Raw genomic sequence first — 18,901 nt, forward strand, 5'->3', positions numbered from 1 at the left:
ATAATTTATTCACTCATTAATATTCAGAAATTAGTTCATTAACATAATTTATTCAAATTAGATTTTGAGCTACTATAATAAATGATAAATTGCATTTAATAAAATTTTTAAAGTGGTTAAGTTATGATACAACCTTATACACAATGCAATGCAAAAGATTCTAAAATTTTGCATGCAAAATTTCATTTTAGAAATAGACTTATGGTGGAACTTTCAATACATAGCCGAAAATGCAACTTTTTTTGCCGACACTGTAAACTGGAAAATGGACTTTGAAAATAGATCTTTGGACACAATTTCTGTCTACAGCGCTTCTCACAAAACCACCATTCGTTCAACATAGTCAAGGAAATGAAATCAAGGTTCCAATGCTCTAATCGACTGAGCCACACCCCATCCTCAAATTATGTTCTTTTCGATTGGTCTCAGCACAAAAAATGATAATTGGGTATTTTGGAACTATATTTAGTTTGTGAATGTTAGACACCACCAAAATGGCAGCATTAAAGCCTATGAAAATAACAGTTTTAGAATTCTAAAGCAACCATGTTCTTTGTAGGAATAAATTCTTTAACCTCTTCAGTTTTCAAAATGAAAGTTTAGCTATACAATTGTTATGCAAATTAAACTCTTAAAGAGATGAAATTGTCTAATTATTCAGTTTACCAGCTACATTGTAGCCATCAGTGTCTCTATTCAAAATGGAAATTTGATATCTATTTTGCATGCAAGTAAATACTGACTGCATAATTTTGGACTAAAAACTACAATAGTATAGTACATTACACTGTCATCATTACCTACGGCAATTCAGTTCACTTTCACTAGATTGCAGACAAATCAAATTTTCTTTCTGGTAAGTGACACAGTTACTGAAATATATCTGCTGGTTAATAAGATAAATAGACAACATCCCTTATTGAATACTGGATGATCAAGAAGAAAATAGTCTTGAATAACTAAAAGGATAGTTTTGGTTCAAATGTCTCCAAAATTTTTCGGTATTCAAACAATTACAAAGTGAAAATGAATCTAAAGAAACAAAAGAGCACACAATTTTAAACAATTATTTTTTACATAATAAATATTTACTAAAAATAACATCATCACTTTTTTTACCTCTAAAATTGAAATCTTTTTTTATCACAGCTAAATCATTAGCATTTCAGAAACTCGCGCCAATATTAGTAATTTTTAGATATTTTTCTTCGCCCCCGCATCACCATGGCAACCCAAAAGAAAATATTTGAACTGATTTCAATTTTTTAAAGCACAAATGTAGAGCAAATTTGGAATCTAAAAATTTTCTGGCAAATTCTTAAAGTAAATCTTTAATTTCGTGTTGTCTCAAATATCGCAAAAATTCAAAAATGGTAACCAGTAAGCTTGAAACAATATAATAAAAAAATCTTATGTGGTCAAAAAATCAAACTCTAAATTTCGAGTATCAAAAATTTCCTCAAACAGTTACCATGGTGATCATATTGCAAACAGTAAATTATTATTATTAATATTATCAAGAGGCAGATGTGGAATGGCTCATTTAGTTGGCATGGCAACAAAAATATAAAAATTTTGTGCCCTTGCCGAAAAAAAAACAAAACATTTTTTGGTTTTTTAAAACCATGATAAGTTAATTATTGTCCACCCAATAATCTTTTTGAGTCCTGTCATTTTTAAATACAATACATGTTCTAGATGCCGCCTATTAACTAGCAGGCACATCCCTCCTTGTTTGGGGGAGTATCTGTATTGAGAGGGTTTCGTGGTGTAGCAGGTTTATGCTGTACCCCTGATTCGGCAGCATTTAGGTCCAAGCTGAAATGAGACACAAATGATTTATGGCCATTTCAAAAGAGTCTCGGAAAAATTTCCCTCATTGCACACTAATTCAATTAAAATTTTGGTTGTTCTGATTAAGTATTCCATATCCCAAATTTGCAGAGGATGACCTAGTCCGAGCCAAATTTCCCTCATTGCACACTACTTCTAGATATTGCATGTTCTGATTAGCTCAAGCAAAACTGATTCAATTAATATCTGTTCTGATAAAGAATATCATATGCAAAATATTAGAAGAGAATGATCTTGTCCTAGACAATTTCCCTTATAGCACACTGCTAATAGAAAAGTTTTTTATGTTCGCAATCTAGATTACAAAATTGATCTTTCCCGTTTTTTTTGATGATGCACTATATTTCCAAACTTTCCATCATTGCACACAGGTGTTGTGCGATTTTCAAACAAGAAAAGTGCCAAAAAATGTCAAGGTATTAGATAGCCTTGGTAATAGCTTGACAAAGTGAAGAAGGGACTTCCCATGAACCTTCTAACAAATTTAAACCTTACCTGCCATCTTGAATGTTCTGATATATTTTCTTAGCTGTGTCTAAAAAGGCATCTTCAACATTTTCACCTCTGTGGAGAGAAGAGTCAATAATTCAGATTTATTAAAAAACTGATTTTAATTGTTATAATTTCTGCCTTAGAAATATTAGAAATAGATTCCAGACATGGTGGTTAAAATGGATAACAAGATTAACAAGACACCTTCTCTTATTAATCAAGGGGTCGCTCAATTGGTGATTTCCACACATTCGGGACTTATGGAAGTTCAACAAAACAAGTTGGAACAGAGTTCAGAAAGTGTTCCATGTGTGCCGAAAAATTGTAGGTGCAGACAGAATTTAAAATGGTGGGGAAGGAAATAGATGGGAAATTTTTAATGTGACATATTCAAATTCTGGACTGTTTGATTGACAAGATCTACTTACGTTTTAGCACTACATTCTAAAAACATCAAACCTACAAAATAAGATAAAGATTTTTTATAAGTTGTTTTCTAAACTTCATATGGGTATCGGGGAACGTTGATAGCATCAATTTATACCATTCCAATTTTCAATCAGACATATGATTATCCAATATTTTATATCATTTTATTCTGAATAAAAGCATAGCAAATAATTTGTACTATATTACCATTTTCTTCTGCAAACTGTTTGGCTTCTTCGAATGTGACGTCTCTTTGTGCATCTAAATCACACTTATTACCAATCAAAAATATCACCTAAAAAACAGTTCAAGGATAAAAATATCAAATTTAAGAGTTTTTGATTATTTATGATAATTACGGTAATCCTTCCTCATTTTGTCTGTAATCTGTGATACTCTGCTATCGAAAAGCCTTGAAAGGGCAATTTTTCGATAGTCAAAATAAGAATAAGAAATGAAAACAGAGTATTAGCTTGGGCTCAAGTACCTGAAGATTTCAGTGCTAGATTTAGTTGTATTCGAAAAACTTATAAATATTACTTTCCAAAAGGACATCTTATCATTGATTTAATGTATAAAGCTAGTCAGAAACTCCTAGGGGCACATGATTTCCGTAAATTGTGCAAAATAGATGTTAATAATGGCGTAGTAGAGATAAGAATAAGAACCAATTTTTATGAGGATAACAACTTAGGTTCAAGTCTTCAAGAGGATTCCGTCTACCCTTTGGCCCAAAGCCAAACCTCTTGGCATTGATTGTCAGATTATCCATACCAATTTACAGCTAGGTCTGTATAAGTTGGAAAGAGCCAACCAAGATTAGAACCCACAACCACCATTTGTTTGACAGAAATATAATGTTCCTAGAACGACTTTTCCACTAAAAATAATATCTCATCTAGATTATTCAACTACCATGTACCTTGGAATTCAATAAACATTTGCTTTGCCTAAGACGCCTTAGAAGATAGTGACTTACTGTATTGGGGTTTGTTAGGTTTCTAGCATCTGTCAGCCAACTACTTAAATGATTGTATGTACTTCTCCTATAAAAATAAAAAATAAACTGTCAGACTAGAAAAACCTTTCCATGTGATGGCTCAATGAGTTAGATGCTTGGTCGTTAGCCTGAAGAATGAGGGCCAAATACCAGCATATGTCTAGATTATTCCCCGTTTCCCTCCTGTAAGTGATGCAGGTAAGAGGGGCTGACATGGAAAAAGCGTCTAGTCATTAAAAAAAGTAGGACCTAAAATTCTATTCTATTGATTCAATTATTTAACTTTAAAAATCAAATAAGGTTAGTCATAAAAAATTCGAAATTCGAAAATTCCTTCTATTGCCAGACATATCAAATCAAGGTATGATTGACAATACCCAGCACTATGCAATACTGTTGTTAAAGCATTATTAAGCAATGAAAAGGTCTGTACCTTGTGATGTCATACACCATAAGAGCTCCTGCAGCTCCTCTATAGTAACTTCTGGTTACAGCTCGGAATCTTTCTTGACCTGCTGTGTCCCATATCTGTAGCTTAATCTTCTGTCCAGCTACTTCTATTATTCTGTAATAATACAAAAGCACTTATTGACAAAAATTGCTTAGGCTTAATTGCTGAACTGAACATGCTTTAATAAATTTCAAAGTGTACTATAGACACTGATAGCATTGATATACATCATTCCAATTGTCAGAAGCCTGTGGGTCTTGCAATCCCACTAAAACTAAGCATTTTATAACGTATATAAGCGATAGAAACAGGTAAAGTGTTTCTTTACTTACAGGAATCACAGACATCTGATAGAAAATTTGAATGTAGCAATTAGGAGCCATCAAAGTCCTTGATACACATAAAAAATACCTCTTCACAACACTTTTAAGGTTACTATCTCAAATCGATGTCAAAGCAAAAAATCAAAATCAAGAAGTGGGTGAGAAATTTAAAATTAAATTTACCTGGTACCAAATTCAACACCAATTGTGTGAGGACAGTCTGCCATAACTGAAATAAAACCAATTTATACATAATTATTATATATTAGCCATTAAAATATTCTCACATACAATTTTCACCAATGTCATAATATACCAGTATCATAGTTACTGTAACGGGACAAATATCGGTATTTGGAAATAAGTTTCTGTTTATAATATTATGCTACATTTTGGAATGGACATAGAGTTCAATTCACTAACTTGGATAAAATGTTTTTTTAAAATTTACCGGTAATTAGTTTTATGGATTTATTGGATAAAAGAGGGATTCTGTTGTATATTTATGACACCAGGTAAGTTCAATGATAAGTAAGCTTATGAACTGACACTCTTATTGGTTAAGTATAAGATTTAAAGTTTATATAATTCTAAGAGGTTGAAAACCTTTGAAGACAGCATAATACTTACATTTTTTCTCTGTAAACTGATGTAAAAGGCAGGATTTGCCTACCCCCATATCTCCAATAATAATATATTTAAATATATAACTATAATTATATGGTCCAGCTGCCATTTTAGATTCTTTTCTTTAACACTGAAATAAAATTGAAAGTTTTTAATTTGGGGATACAAGTACATTGTAGAAGTGCCAGTCATTGACCTACAGACAAACCAACAGTCCATAGGAAAGGCAAGCAGGACTTCTTCACAAAATATGACATCAAAATCAAATTATTTGTCATTTGATAGCTTATTGTCTGGTGTTAAATTTGTCTACATTCAAATGACATAAATTGTTTCAGTCAATCAAATGGGTACATGGACATTCACTCAGAACAAGAAAAAATTTTTGATATATTATTGATTAATCTTTCATGTTGTGTTTTTCATGGAATACTTTTTTATCATGTTCAAATTTCTGGACTATCTGCTCTCAGTCTTGTGTCATGACCCTTATTAAATTTTTACCTAATATCTTCAAAACTAAGTGATCCACGATATTTAGTATTTAGGTAATTCACTTACAATTCTGTAGATCTTATAGGTGTATTAAGAACAAAATGGCTATAATAATAATTATGATGGAACCACCCCCTTTTTTCCAATATTAGATTCTCAGACCACTGATGTCTATCTTTCTAAGCTTCTTGGTTGTTTCTGAAAGGAAGAATGGCCAGCTTATCAATTTATTAGGTCATAGTCATAAAAAGGATATGATATCATTGTGCAAAACATTATTTTGACATGTGGAAGGGGGAGCCATTTTGTCAACAAATGAATCATCAGGCAAAAATAGATAATAATTTTGGCCAGGGCAAAAGTTCATCTTTCATAAGACTTCAATTTCAATTCTGAGATTTTAGGGAAAATGGACAAGTTCCAAATTAAAGTAACTCTCACACATCAAGTGATTTACCAAATGAGACAAAGATAAGAGATAATTTGACAAGTGACAACACAAAAAAATATTGGGACTGGTTTTTCAGAAATTTTTCATATTTATATTTTTTTCTGATTGCCAAATCGCCAATGACAGACGAACGCAATACTGATTTGAGACTTTAGACACACTCTTAGATATTTCAACTAGCTGGTGCCTTGATGACAAAGAGACTTACATGAAAATATGGTTTATTCCACGTTTTAAAATCTAATTAATGAAAATCTTCAACTACGCAAGTATCCAAAATGGCCGAGAACTCGCCTCTAACTAGCGCCATCTGTAATTTGGGAAGACAACTCGATCCAGATTTAGTAATTTCAGACCACAGTTAGGTAATAAAGCGAACGCACATAACCATTATGCATATTATAACTTCTCGCCCAAAAGGTTGACAAATATTAGACAAGGACATTTGCCACAATTCTCTGTAAGATGAAAGATAGGTTACAAAGCTAATATGTCAACGAAGTTACAATGGATCTCCATACAATTACACGACAATGCTCCTTTAACTAACTTTGGACAATGGCAAAGTTCCATAGTGAATGAGAATTATATGTTCGGATAACACCTATTTTGATAATCTGATTTAAATACTGTCTTTTTGATTGTTAAAGGACTTCTAAGTTGAAAAAAAAACATGAACAGGTTCAATAGATTATTGCAATTTAATTTTGCGCTCCTCTGTTTGGATTTTTTTGGGTAAGTCTTTTGTACTGTTTGTTTTTCTTTTCTTTCTTTTTTTTGGGGGGGAGGGGGGGGAGGTGGGTTCCTGGAACTAGATTGTTTCATGTTTGCATTTCGGAGGCTTCCCTTACCACCTATGATCTCAAGAAATTTTTATGTACCACGAGTTCTACAAGTTGCATAAATATTCAACCATTCAAATTCTTACATTTACATCACCAGAATTTCTTGATACTTTTCTCGACTACTAAGCAATCCTGCTTTAAGTTTTTTATCTTAAATTATTCATAGCAAAATATATCAACGAGAAAAAGAAGATGTGTGGATGTAGGCTACACATAACAAAAGATGTTATAAGAAGCCCAGCGATAGTGATGTCGTAAAACGCTCAGTTTTACTGGAATAGCAAGAACCACAGATTTGCATGGTGCAAATTGATGCTATCAATGTCCCCGATACACGTTTTTTATATAGAAAAGTTCTTTTTAAAATGAATACGAAAAATGTTTGAATTTCAGACACGGAACCGGAATGTTAATGGAAAACAATGTAGCCGCTTGCCAAGGAGTTGATAATGGTTATTACCCAGATAAATCAACATGTTACGCCTATATTCAATGTAAATCTCATACAGCCATTTATTTTCAATGTCGTTATGGACTGGTATGGAATAACATTGATAAACATTGTTACATTGGTGTTTGCTACCAGCTGAACAAGGGTTAGTTTCAGTTTGCGTTTTCTCACAGATCTACCCATTCTGACCACAGATGACTCTCATTAAGTCCGATACGGTTCTCTGTGGTTTAAGCATCCATGTTACATTTTAAAGACGCGGCTCAGAGTCATATGCATTTTTCGTACCCACATATCAGTTGAAGGACGTTGGTCACGGAGTACTTTACCTTCAACTGGTATTTCTCGTTAGCAAGGGCAGTAACTCTTCCATGTATTCATTTCAGGAACCAGCCATGCTAACTATGACGTTGTAAAGAACAGTCGCTGCAATCTACCCGACGCTGTATCCTTACAAATACACACCAAACTTCTATGTGCTGCGAAATGTATGGAGCGGTTTCGATGCCGATATTTCCAATGGACGCAAACCACAAATACTTGTCGCTTGTTTGATACGGAATGCGATATTTTTGATCGAAATTTTGACAAGGGTTCAATTCTAGGGAAAATAAGCAAGTCTTCATAACTGGTTATTCGGAGATTTAAACCAAATCGCATGCTGGCCATAGGGAACTGCCATTGTGCGTAGCAACGTTGTGTTACCTAGCGAAGAAGACATGATTGTTGCAACACTGTAACATTTTTGATATCAATAAAATCTTGATATAAAAAAAACTTGGCTATTTTTTGTTTGCCCAATTTCCCTCATTGGACACTAGCCCATTGGACACTAGCATCATCAAGAAAGGAAATGTTACCTGTGGGGAATGTCAAGATGGGAATTCGCCATTTGGGGAATGTCAAGATGGGAATTCACCATTTGGGGAATGTCAAGAAGGGAATTCGCCATTTGGGGAATGTCAAGATGGGAATTCACCATTTGGGGAATGTCAAGAAGGGAATTCACCATTTGGGGAATGTCAAGATGCGAATTCACCATTTGGGGAATGTCAAGATGGGAACTCACCATTTGGGGAATGTCAAGAAGGGAATTCACCATTTGGGTAATGTCAAGTTGTGGATTGAAATAGTCGAGGATGATTGGCTTCGGTAACTGTAAATAGGAAATTGACAGTCCATTGGTTTGAAACCATGCGTGTACAAGTGAGGAATCAAGACTTTGAAACGTGCAGGTCAGGCATTGAAAAGAGACTTACGAACTACGTCTATCACCTTGATACCATAAAGGCACTCTTCTTGTATCATGGAAGTTTGAAAATGCATTAGTTTGTACGCTACCGGATACAGCCAACCAGACCCTTAATAGAAAGACTGCATTCACAGACTTCACTATTGCATTCAAGGTATTAGACAGAGTTCGTAATATCTGTGCACTATAGGTGAAAATGCAAATTCCAAACATATTTTAAAATATTTATTTATGACATAAATAACAATAACGATAATATGGAATATCATGGACAACAATAATATCTCTAACAACAATCGAATCACAGCCTCCCTGATACAAAAGGCTAGCCTTATAACTGGTAAATGACCTTTGTGAGTAACCTTTGTAAATGACCTTTGCGAATAAACTATACGAATGACACAGAGGGCTAGCCTTATAACTTGTTAATGACCTTTGTAAATGACCTTTGTGAACGAACTACACAAATGACACAACAAGCTAGCCTTATAACTTGTTAATGACCTTTGTAAATACTTTTTGTAAATGACCTTTGAATGAATGAATGAACCACACAAATGACACAACAGGCTAGCATTATAATGACCTTTGTAAATAAAGAAAATTGAATCAGAGTCTCCCTGATACAACAGGCTAGCATTTTAACTTACCCTTGAGAATGACCTTTATAAACGACTTTTCTAAATGACCTTTGTGAATGAACCACGGCATTGCAGATCCATAATTACACTCTACCAACTGATCTTTGTGAATGACTTTGTTAATACTTGATGAATGACCTTTATAAATGACCTTAGTGATTAAACCTGTAAATATATATATATGTAAATGCTATTTATATATAACCTTTGTAAATGACCTTCATGATTTACCTAAAAAATGACTGTATAAAAACACCTTTGAAATGATCTTAAAATTCAGATAATATAAGTATTATCATAGTAAAATATCAGTATGTTTCTGATAAATATCTTAAAATTCAGATAAAATTCAAAATCTTGAATATAAGATCTTAAGTAGCTTCATACATGAATTATTTAAAAATTCAGCATCTAAAATCACCTCTTAAGTAGTCAAATATCTTAATTCTTAATTTTAAATATATACCATATTAAAAAAAGCTCTTATGTAGCTTCATACCTGAATTATCTTAAAATTCAGATAAAATTAATAGTCTTAAATATCAACTATTAAGAAGCCCAATGCTTAGAGTATCTGAATTCTTAATTCTAAATATCTTAAAATTCAGATAAAATTAATAGTCTTAAATATCAGCTCATAAGTAGCTTCAAATGTCAATTATCTTAAAATTATCTAAAAAATTCAAATAAAATTCTTAATCTTAAATATCAGCTCTTAAAGGGACATAATCCTCTATTATTGTTTTTGTGATAGAGGAAATTGGAAGGAAATTATGAAAATAAATAATTGGGGGACTACATCCCTTTAAAATTATGCTTAGAAATTACAATTCTTAAATATATTCCACACTATCTCACATGCTTACATAATATCACATTCTTAATATTCTTTAATCCTGATTTTAAAAGATTTCAATAGTGACATTCTTATTTTCTCACCAACCATCCTCTGAACTATGTTTTTAGCTGTTTTCTTTTATTAAATGCTTCAAATATAATATAAATGACTTATATAGATATGAATAATCTCCAATATGACATATATATATCCAAATCTTTATTCAAGACTCTTAAATATCTTGAAATATCAATATTTCCAATGTCTTATATTTTAAAATATCAATATTTCCAATGTCATAACTATTTTAAAATATCAATATTTCCAATGTCATAACTATTTTAAAATATCAATATTTCCAATGTCATAACTATTTTAAAATATCAATATTTCCAATGTCTTATATTTTAAAATATCAATATTTCCAATGTCATATATTTTAAAATATCAATATTTCCAATGTCTTATATTTTAAAATATCAATATTTCCAATGTCTTATATTTTAAAATATCAATTTTTCCAATGTCTTATATTTTTAAATATCAATATTTCCAATGTCTTATATTTTTTAAATATCAATATTTCCATTGTCTTATATTTTCAAATATCAATTTTTCCACTGTCATATATTTTTAAATATCAATATTTCCAATGTCCTAAATATTTTGAATAACAATTTTTTGCAATGTCTTAAATATATGAGATGTTTAAATTTCAAATGTCTTAAATATATTAAATGTCTTCAATGTTTTAGAAGTCTAAATTTCAAATGTCTTAAATATATTAAATGTCTTCAATGTTTTAGATGTCTATATTTCGGATGTTTTAAATATATTAAATGTCTTCAATGTTTTAGATGTCTATACTTCGGATGTTTTAAATATATTAAATGTCTTCAATGTTTTAGATGTCTATACTTTGGATGTTTTAAATATATTAAATGCTCAGACACGAAGCAAATTCTATAGACACCACCCCTTTAAGTATATTATGCTGATAAAGGTATTGATATGACTGAATATATTAACAATGAAAACAATGATATATTATGTATACTAAATTTACAACAAATAAAACAATATGAGAACAAAAATGAATGAAAAGTATATTACTTGTTGTTTTAAAACTTTTAAAGGTATATAGGCATCTAAATATTCACATTAAAGGGGTTGAATGCGCAAATTTACTTTTTACTTTTTGATATTTCTATACAACAGTCTAAAAGATAGAAACAAACAAACCAATATATTTTTCAAGGATAACAACTTAGGTTCACAATAAAGGATCCTTTCTACCAGCTTTTCCTTGACCAAACCTCTTGGCTTTGATCTTTCTCGGATTATCCGCACCTATTTACAGCTGGGTTGACATGCCGATCAAGATTAGAACCAACAACCCCCATTTGTTCGATGTTTGTAAATCAGATATTTAGACACCTTTATCCCTTTTTAATAAAAGATTATGCTTTGATCTTACCTGCAATTTGTTGAAATTTAAATAAAAACCCAATTCAAAATGAAAGTAGGCCATATATGTGACCATTTATAAAGCCTTTTAGCGTTTGAGCATTGATCAAAATGTATAACTAACTTCTGTTGAGAATTGGCAGAAGAAAAATAATATTTGCTTTGCTATTTTAGTGTAAAGTATGGAATGTATTTCTGGTTTAAAGGGATTGTAAAAAGGTTTTCTACATTTTTCATATGTATTGGGGACACTGAAAGCATCAATTTGAACCATACCAATTTTCAATCAGACGTTTGCGGTTCCTGCAATTCCTCTAAAACTAAGTGTTTTATGACGTCATTATCACGAAGGACCTAATGTAATACAATTATATTTTGCGATTAGTGAAATCATCGAGCACATAGTTATAGTGGAATCGCAGGAACCATTGGTATTGTGAAAATTAGTGTCCGCGATACACATAAAAAGTTTATAAAACCTCTTTACAATCCCTTTAATAATTACAAATGTTTTTGTTGAAATGTACATGAAAGAAAGAACTGGTCAAGTGACATTAGTTTCAAACATGGTTTAAAGGCTACTAGTTGATTTGGAGATACATAAAGTTTCTATTTGCACCACTTTGTCCTTTAATTCCAACGCTCTATATGAATGAGCAACAGTCTCCCTCAAAAAGAATTTCAAAAGTTTAAGACTCTAAATACAGACAATGAAATGCAGTGTGCAATGAGGGAAAGTTTGTCAGAATAGTGACATAAGCTTTCCGATGCCCAACTGTTAAGAGATCTCGACAGAGCTTATTATCCCATCTGACAGGAGGAAACTGGGTTGAAAAATCTGCACTGAACCTGGAACTTTCAGGTTAGCTAGCAAGTATCTAACTCACTGAGCCACTGCAGCCCGCATCAGAATTTTTTAGTAATTGAAATGATGCAAATACATGCCTTAAGTGTCCCTTTTATACCACACTGGCTAAAAACCTTCAAATGACAGCCACTGAAAGTCCATTGGCGCCCGTTGACCTCTTAAAGGTCAATTCAAATTTTTCAAAAGAAATGAATTATCACATAATACATAGTTGAAATGGCAAGATAAACAAAATTGAATTAAGGATAGAACACCAAAAATTGGTAGAGCTCAATTACAGCTATCCGCATCACTTATCAAAATTGGAAATCCACAATGGGTTTTGGTACAATTCAACAAAAGCAATGGAATTCAATACTATAACTTTAATCATTTTTCATTGGTCACTGAATTGGAGACTTTTAATGAATTGCATAGGAAGCAGGTGCCAGTTTTAGATTTAGACAAGTGTTACAGTTAATTGAAATTGAGCTCTATCAGCTTTGTGCAAACATTTAGGCCATCAGAATCTTTAAGTGGTGCTATTCAACATCGAAGGAATTTGGCTGGTAAATTACTTACCCAATTTAATTTTGGGTAAAAAAAGTATCTTTTTTTGAGAGAGAGTTTTTTTTAAAGGGACAGATGCGCCATTTTTTGTCCAATCGTACCTTAGTCTCAGAAACTGGAATTTTTTTTTATCATTCAGTAATAGTGTTCACAAATCACCATCCAAATTCGAGCCTTCAAATACATGTGTGTCCAGAATTATCTAGGTTTGAATGTTAAAATGATGACTCATCATTTTAATATACTCTGTGATATATAGACATGTATAGAAATAGAGGGTAAAATTTCTTGCCCGAAGGAATTTTGCGATTTTCGTACATTTAAATGGCGCATCTGTCCCTTTAATTTAGATTCAATGTCTATAACATGCCAAATAATTCTTGAAAGTGGTGTGCAAAAAAACAAATGAAAAATGGTGTACAAATGTTTCATTGCAAATATACTTCACTGTTTGAAGAGTACTTTTTTTGATCAGGCTCCGAAAAACCAACAAAGTTTTAAAATTGGCAATAAATATCTTATAAGTTTTTACATCAACCACTCGAAACAATATTTATGACAACATAAAGTAATATTTATGATTGGAGTCCATTTAAAAGAAAATTACCCCATTGCCCACTTTGCCCTTTCATAATAGCGTTCTTTTCTATAATTCACTCAGTTGACGATCAGCCAAAGTTCCATTAATTTAAAATCAGGGCTGCTGATTCCAAAAAGATTTTTGCTGGACACTTTAGCGGGTATCTAATGATATCAAACCCATTAACAAAGACGCTTACTTTAGCAAAACACTGGAGCAAAAATCACTCCGATAGAAAAAAATAAGTCGCATCAACATTCTGTGGGTAAAGAATCGAACCATTAGCAAAATACTAGTGCAAAAATCCAGCAAGACATTTGGAAGAATTCAAAATCAACAGCCCGAACATACCTTTTTAATGGAAAAGAGAAAATCCTTAACATTGCCTAGTTTTTGCTTCTGTACATAAACAATTATAAGAGATTTTGTTTGTGTATAACAGACAATTATAGTTTCCATTTGAAGAAATCCGATTATCTGTCAGACGTCAATTGAGACATGATCATGCAACTTTGATGGAATGGTGCCAAACAAAAGCTATAAGAGTTCCCAATGCATCATACAAAGGCTACAAAACACATTTGAATGCGTTTTGGAATCTTGTCTAAGAGTTTCTTGTTTGCCATTTTGGGAAGCAGTCAATGGGGAATTACATTAGCCTTTGCAGGTAGCATACAAATGGGCATTGGGCAAGAGGGTATTTTTTGCTTACCATACTGAATTCAAACAATGACAATGATTAAGGGATTAAATATGATGATAAAGAAGAAACTGCTACATTTTGTTCATCTGTTTAACGTAATCTAGCCACGACACTTCTTCTGTTTTTCCTTGAGTCAACATGTCCTTGATTCTGCAAGATAAACATTACACATACTGTATAATTGCACACATGTATAATTGGCACATGTGCATAATGCACACTTGTGTATAATGCACACATGTATATAATACTCACTTGTGTGTAAATGTGCACGTGTATAATGCACACCTGTAAATAATGCTCACTTCTGTATAATGCACACTTGTATATAATGTGCACATGTATATAATTCACACATGTATATAATGCACACATGTGTATAATGTGCACATGTATATAATGCTCACTTGTGTATACTGCGCACATGTATATAATGCTTACATGTATATAATGCTCACTTGCATAAATGTGCACATGTGAATAATGCGCACATGTACATATAATGCTCACTTGTATATAGGCCTAATGCCCACTTGTGTATAATGCTCACTTGTGTATAATGCGCACATGTATATAATGTGCATTGTATATTCTCACATGAGGGAATATTATGTTCAATTGTTCTGTTAGTGTTATGGATTGTGCTAATGAAGATAGGTGATGCCATGCAGTGTCCAATGGGTGAAATTGTAGTATGATGTGAAGGTACTTACCGAAGTTGTGATAGTTGTGTTCCCATGAGATTCAGGTCTGGTAATGCTGTCATGCCTTCCATCTCCATGTTTTCTGTATACATTGATAGATACTCTAGATCTTCTGCAAAAGATTCAAGTTGCATAATGCATGAGTGCTATTGTAATACACACATAAAATTAAATGGAGTAACTATATCTAATATTTCTGCACCAGGTAAGGCAATACAAAGTGGCAATGCCATGCAGTGTGCAATAAGGACAATTTTGTTATAGTTTCCTCTTTTTACAACTGATGAAGAATCTTAGTTTGTGGTCAGGTTTTTTGTCCCCTCTGAAAGACTTGCTTTTCCATGCAACTGAAAAATCTGAATGCATTATCTGAAAAATCTGAATGCCTTATCTGAAAAATCTATATGCGATATCTGAAAAATCTTAATGCGTTATCTGAAAAATCTTAATGCGTTATCTGAAAAAATCTTTAGGCATAACCTATGCTCGGAACTTTAGGTTTGTAAGAAAGCTTCGAGCTCACTGAGTCACATGGCCATTGGAATTTAAGCCCTGCACTTGAAGTAATGGTTAAGATATCTATGCAAATCTCAAATCCTTGGAGGATTCAATCATTAAAACATCTCTTGCAGCTCTTTATCAAAGTCAAAACAAAATAAGAATAACCAACCTGGATCAATCTCGCCTAGCTTCTCAGCCTTTTCTAAAATAACAGCAACACTCCAATCAAATGGTATCCTTGGAAATATCTCTATATTGGTGGCAGCCATTTTAAATTCCATCAGCTCCAAAAGCAACAGGAAGTTGTCATCTTTGAAGTAATTTTCTTCTTTTGATGTAAACAAAGTAAGTGGAGTTGATTTTTTTAATGCTGAAAGACAAAAAAAAAAATTTATTTGAAAATAACACTTACAAATGTAAAAAACAATTGATAAGTATCCTGAGAAAGTGATAAGGGCAAATAGAGTTGTTCCCAAGCAGGGGAAAACAAAACAATGCATCGAAATGTACCCTGTTATTTCCCTGTGAATCATTGTAGCAAACTGAGCAAAATAAAATAAAATTTTTTCCACTATTTTTAAGAGAATTGGAATAACAAAATAGTACTGTTAGTCTAGGATATCTTGCGGTAATAAAAATATAAACATAAACACACATTATGTCTTCAAAATTTGTTTTTACAAAGAACAATTTTCAGCCAAAATTTGTGACTTTTTGGGTTGAAATTTCTATGAGGGAAATGTGTTTCTTTTCAATGTAAACTAACAAAAACATATAATCAAGACATGCTAAGACTAACAGTACTACTTTGAGGCTGATATTCCAATTCTCATTAAACTAATGGATAAAATTAAAAAAAAAACCTTTATTTTGCTCAGACAATAGGGTAAATTTTGATATACACATCTTTTCAATCAAGCTCTGAATCAATATACCAACATTTTTCATGCATACCGCATAAGCTAGTCTTCTAGTCTTTGTCACTTCGATCCATATAATTTTTATTGAATTGCAGTTGGATTATCGAACAAGACAATGTTCATTACATAAATTGAATGGATTTTTCAATATTTTGGCCTCCAAGTCTTATTGCAAGCCAAAATTTGGACTCTTTAGTAGAGATGTCATCAAAACAAGTAAAATTTTGCACATTTTCAGCAAAAATCTGTAGAACATCCTCAGCAAGCTATGACACTGATACCCCTTTACAAACAAATGAAGCCTTTAAGATAGTAAACTTACATTGACAGCATAATGGAATACAATCCGGACTGTCACCAAATTCATCTTGAATATCTAGAAAAAGAGGATTATCAATTATCCTAAAACTTAATGAAACTCAAAGCGTCTATTACATACATTAAAGATGGGTTTCCTTATTTTTTAGTGTCAAATTAAGCAAACTATTTGATTAATTGGTGTTTCTAGTGAATTATCATGTATTCTTAATCATATCATTATGTTCTTACTGCATATAATTAATATAATTTTAACCAATCATAAATGTCCATGAATGTACAGTCTGGATAAACAAAAAAAGACCTTTTGACCTTTCTTGATTGGTCACTCATTGAAATTCTGCTGGTAATTCTCTTCTAATTTAGCTAATCATGAATTAATTATGGACATGTGAGACAAACTGGTATTTTTCCAAGTCATTAGAATATAAGTATTAGTATTAGCATTTTCGTAAATGAAAAAAGGGAACCCATCTTTAACAATCATGTAAGTTATGTTAAATCAGATATCTGGACGTTGTTCTGCAAAAAAAAAGTGGGGAACCCGAAAAGAAAGGTTTTAATTCAAAAAAGTTTTAGCTTTGGTAACATCAAGAACATAGTTTGAAGCCATGTAAATCTCTCTGTATCAATCTACTTTAAAATTTAACCAGGAACCTGAAGTCAGATGTTAAATTTGAAAAGAGATACAGATGGCTGAAATGAGGGGTCTATAATTGGCTGGTAAAGGAAATATTTCTAAAATGAACTTACAAGCTTTAGCTTTGGCTACATCAAGAAGTCTAGTTTGAAGCCAAGCCAGTCTTTCTGTATCAATATGTTTAATAGTTTTATCAGCTGATAGTAGAACATCATCCATCTCCATTGGATTTTCCTGTTTTATTCCTGTCATGTCCTTCATTCCATTCTCCTAGAATTGCAGGAAAAATGCTAAAATATCAGGAGGCGTCTGTGTGGAAACTCTCAAATTAAGTGCTAAGAACTATGACAGATGTTTTGCATATAATATTTAACAGAACACTTAAATCGATCGGTTTTAATTTAATTGCACACAAATCTGGTGTCGGATTTTCATTCAAAAAAGTGTTATCAAATAATAACATGGCTTTATCAATTCAAAGAGGGTGCAAATTAACTAGAAATTTATTGCTGTTTAAAGCCAGCGCCATCGTGGACCCTCTCCTTCCAAAATATGCAAAAAAATCATATTTATTGATTTTTCCTCGAGAGATTCTGAGTAGAAAAACTCAATCTTGGAGTGGTATAAGGTATTCAGCAATCTTACCTCAAGAAGTATGAACTGTATTTCATTCATCATTTTATCTGTTACCATTCCAGTAGTGGACAGTAACTTAGCAACCTGCAACAAAACAAATTTAAGTACAATATGGCACCAAAATTGGCATTAGTCATATCATGGGATACAACATTTTTTGATAGTACTTCGATGTGAAAAGAAATGAATGGAGTTTTACTTCCTACTTTTCTGCACCATGTAAGATAATAAAAACGGGCAACACCATGCAGGGTGCAATGAGGGAAATTTTGGCCAAGAGAGCAGCATTAGCCTGTTCTTTTTTGATTTCCAACTGTCGAGGGATCTTTAACGTGCACAGCCTGTAGCACACGGGGCCTCCGTTTATTGTAACTAGACTTTTTTTCATATCAGCCCCTCGTACCTGCATCACTGACAAGGGGAAACTGGGTTGAAAAATCTAAAGGTATTATCTCAACTTATGCCAGGAATGAACCCTGGACCGTCAGGTTAGCGAGCAAGCGTCTAACTCATTGAGCCACCGCGGCTCCTGTTCTAATTTGGAGGGCCAATCGACATTTATCAATTTGCGGACACATGTAACATCATTGAAGTTCAATGGATTTAATTGATTCCACAGAATTATTTTGGGGATTTGGCCTCAGAGGCGTATTTATGCATATTTTTCACTGCCAATTTTTTTTAACATAACATTTTGTTGAACTATTTTGTGATATATTTGAGGTACCTGAAGAGCTGTCTTATTAATGTTGTATTCTTTAAGATGATCAACAATATCAGTTATAGTACAATTCTCTTCCATAGCCAGATAGCTAAATACCATATCTTCATCTTCCCAAGTGTCTTCTTCTTTCTCTGCTACCATT

The 18,901-nt window shown here is 32.4% G+C and overlaps 1 protein-coding gene across 1 annotated transcript; it reads right to left on the bottom strand.

Moving 5' to 3' along the window:
* Positions 1-1,451: 1,451 nt before the first annotated feature.
* LOTGIDRAFT_198201 (hypothetical protein) lies at positions 1,452-6,392 on the bottom strand. The gene is made up of 10 exons (XM_009068904.1): positions 6,331-6,392; positions 5,738-5,869; positions 5,180-5,306; positions 4,733-4,778; positions 4,209-4,340; positions 3,755-3,821; positions 2,983-3,070; positions 2,775-2,805; positions 2,350-2,418; positions 1,452-1,818 (listed from the first exon to the last, which is right to left on the bottom strand). The coding sequence occupies exons 3-10, from the start codon at positions 5,283-5,285 to the stop codon at positions 1,713-1,715; spliced, it is 645 nt and encodes a 214-aa protein (XP_009067152.1). The 5' UTR covers positions 5,286-5,306; positions 5,738-5,869; positions 6,331-6,392; the 3' UTR covers positions 1,452-1,712.
* Between the last annotated feature and the right edge of the window lie 12,509 nt (positions 6,393-18,901).

This window comes from Lottia gigantea (assembly GCF_000327385.1).
Source record: "Lottia gigantea unplaced genomic scaffold LOTGIsca_96, whole genome shotgun sequence".
Lineage (NCBI taxonomy): Eukaryota > Metazoa > Mollusca > Gastropoda > Lottiidae > Lottia > Lottia gigantea.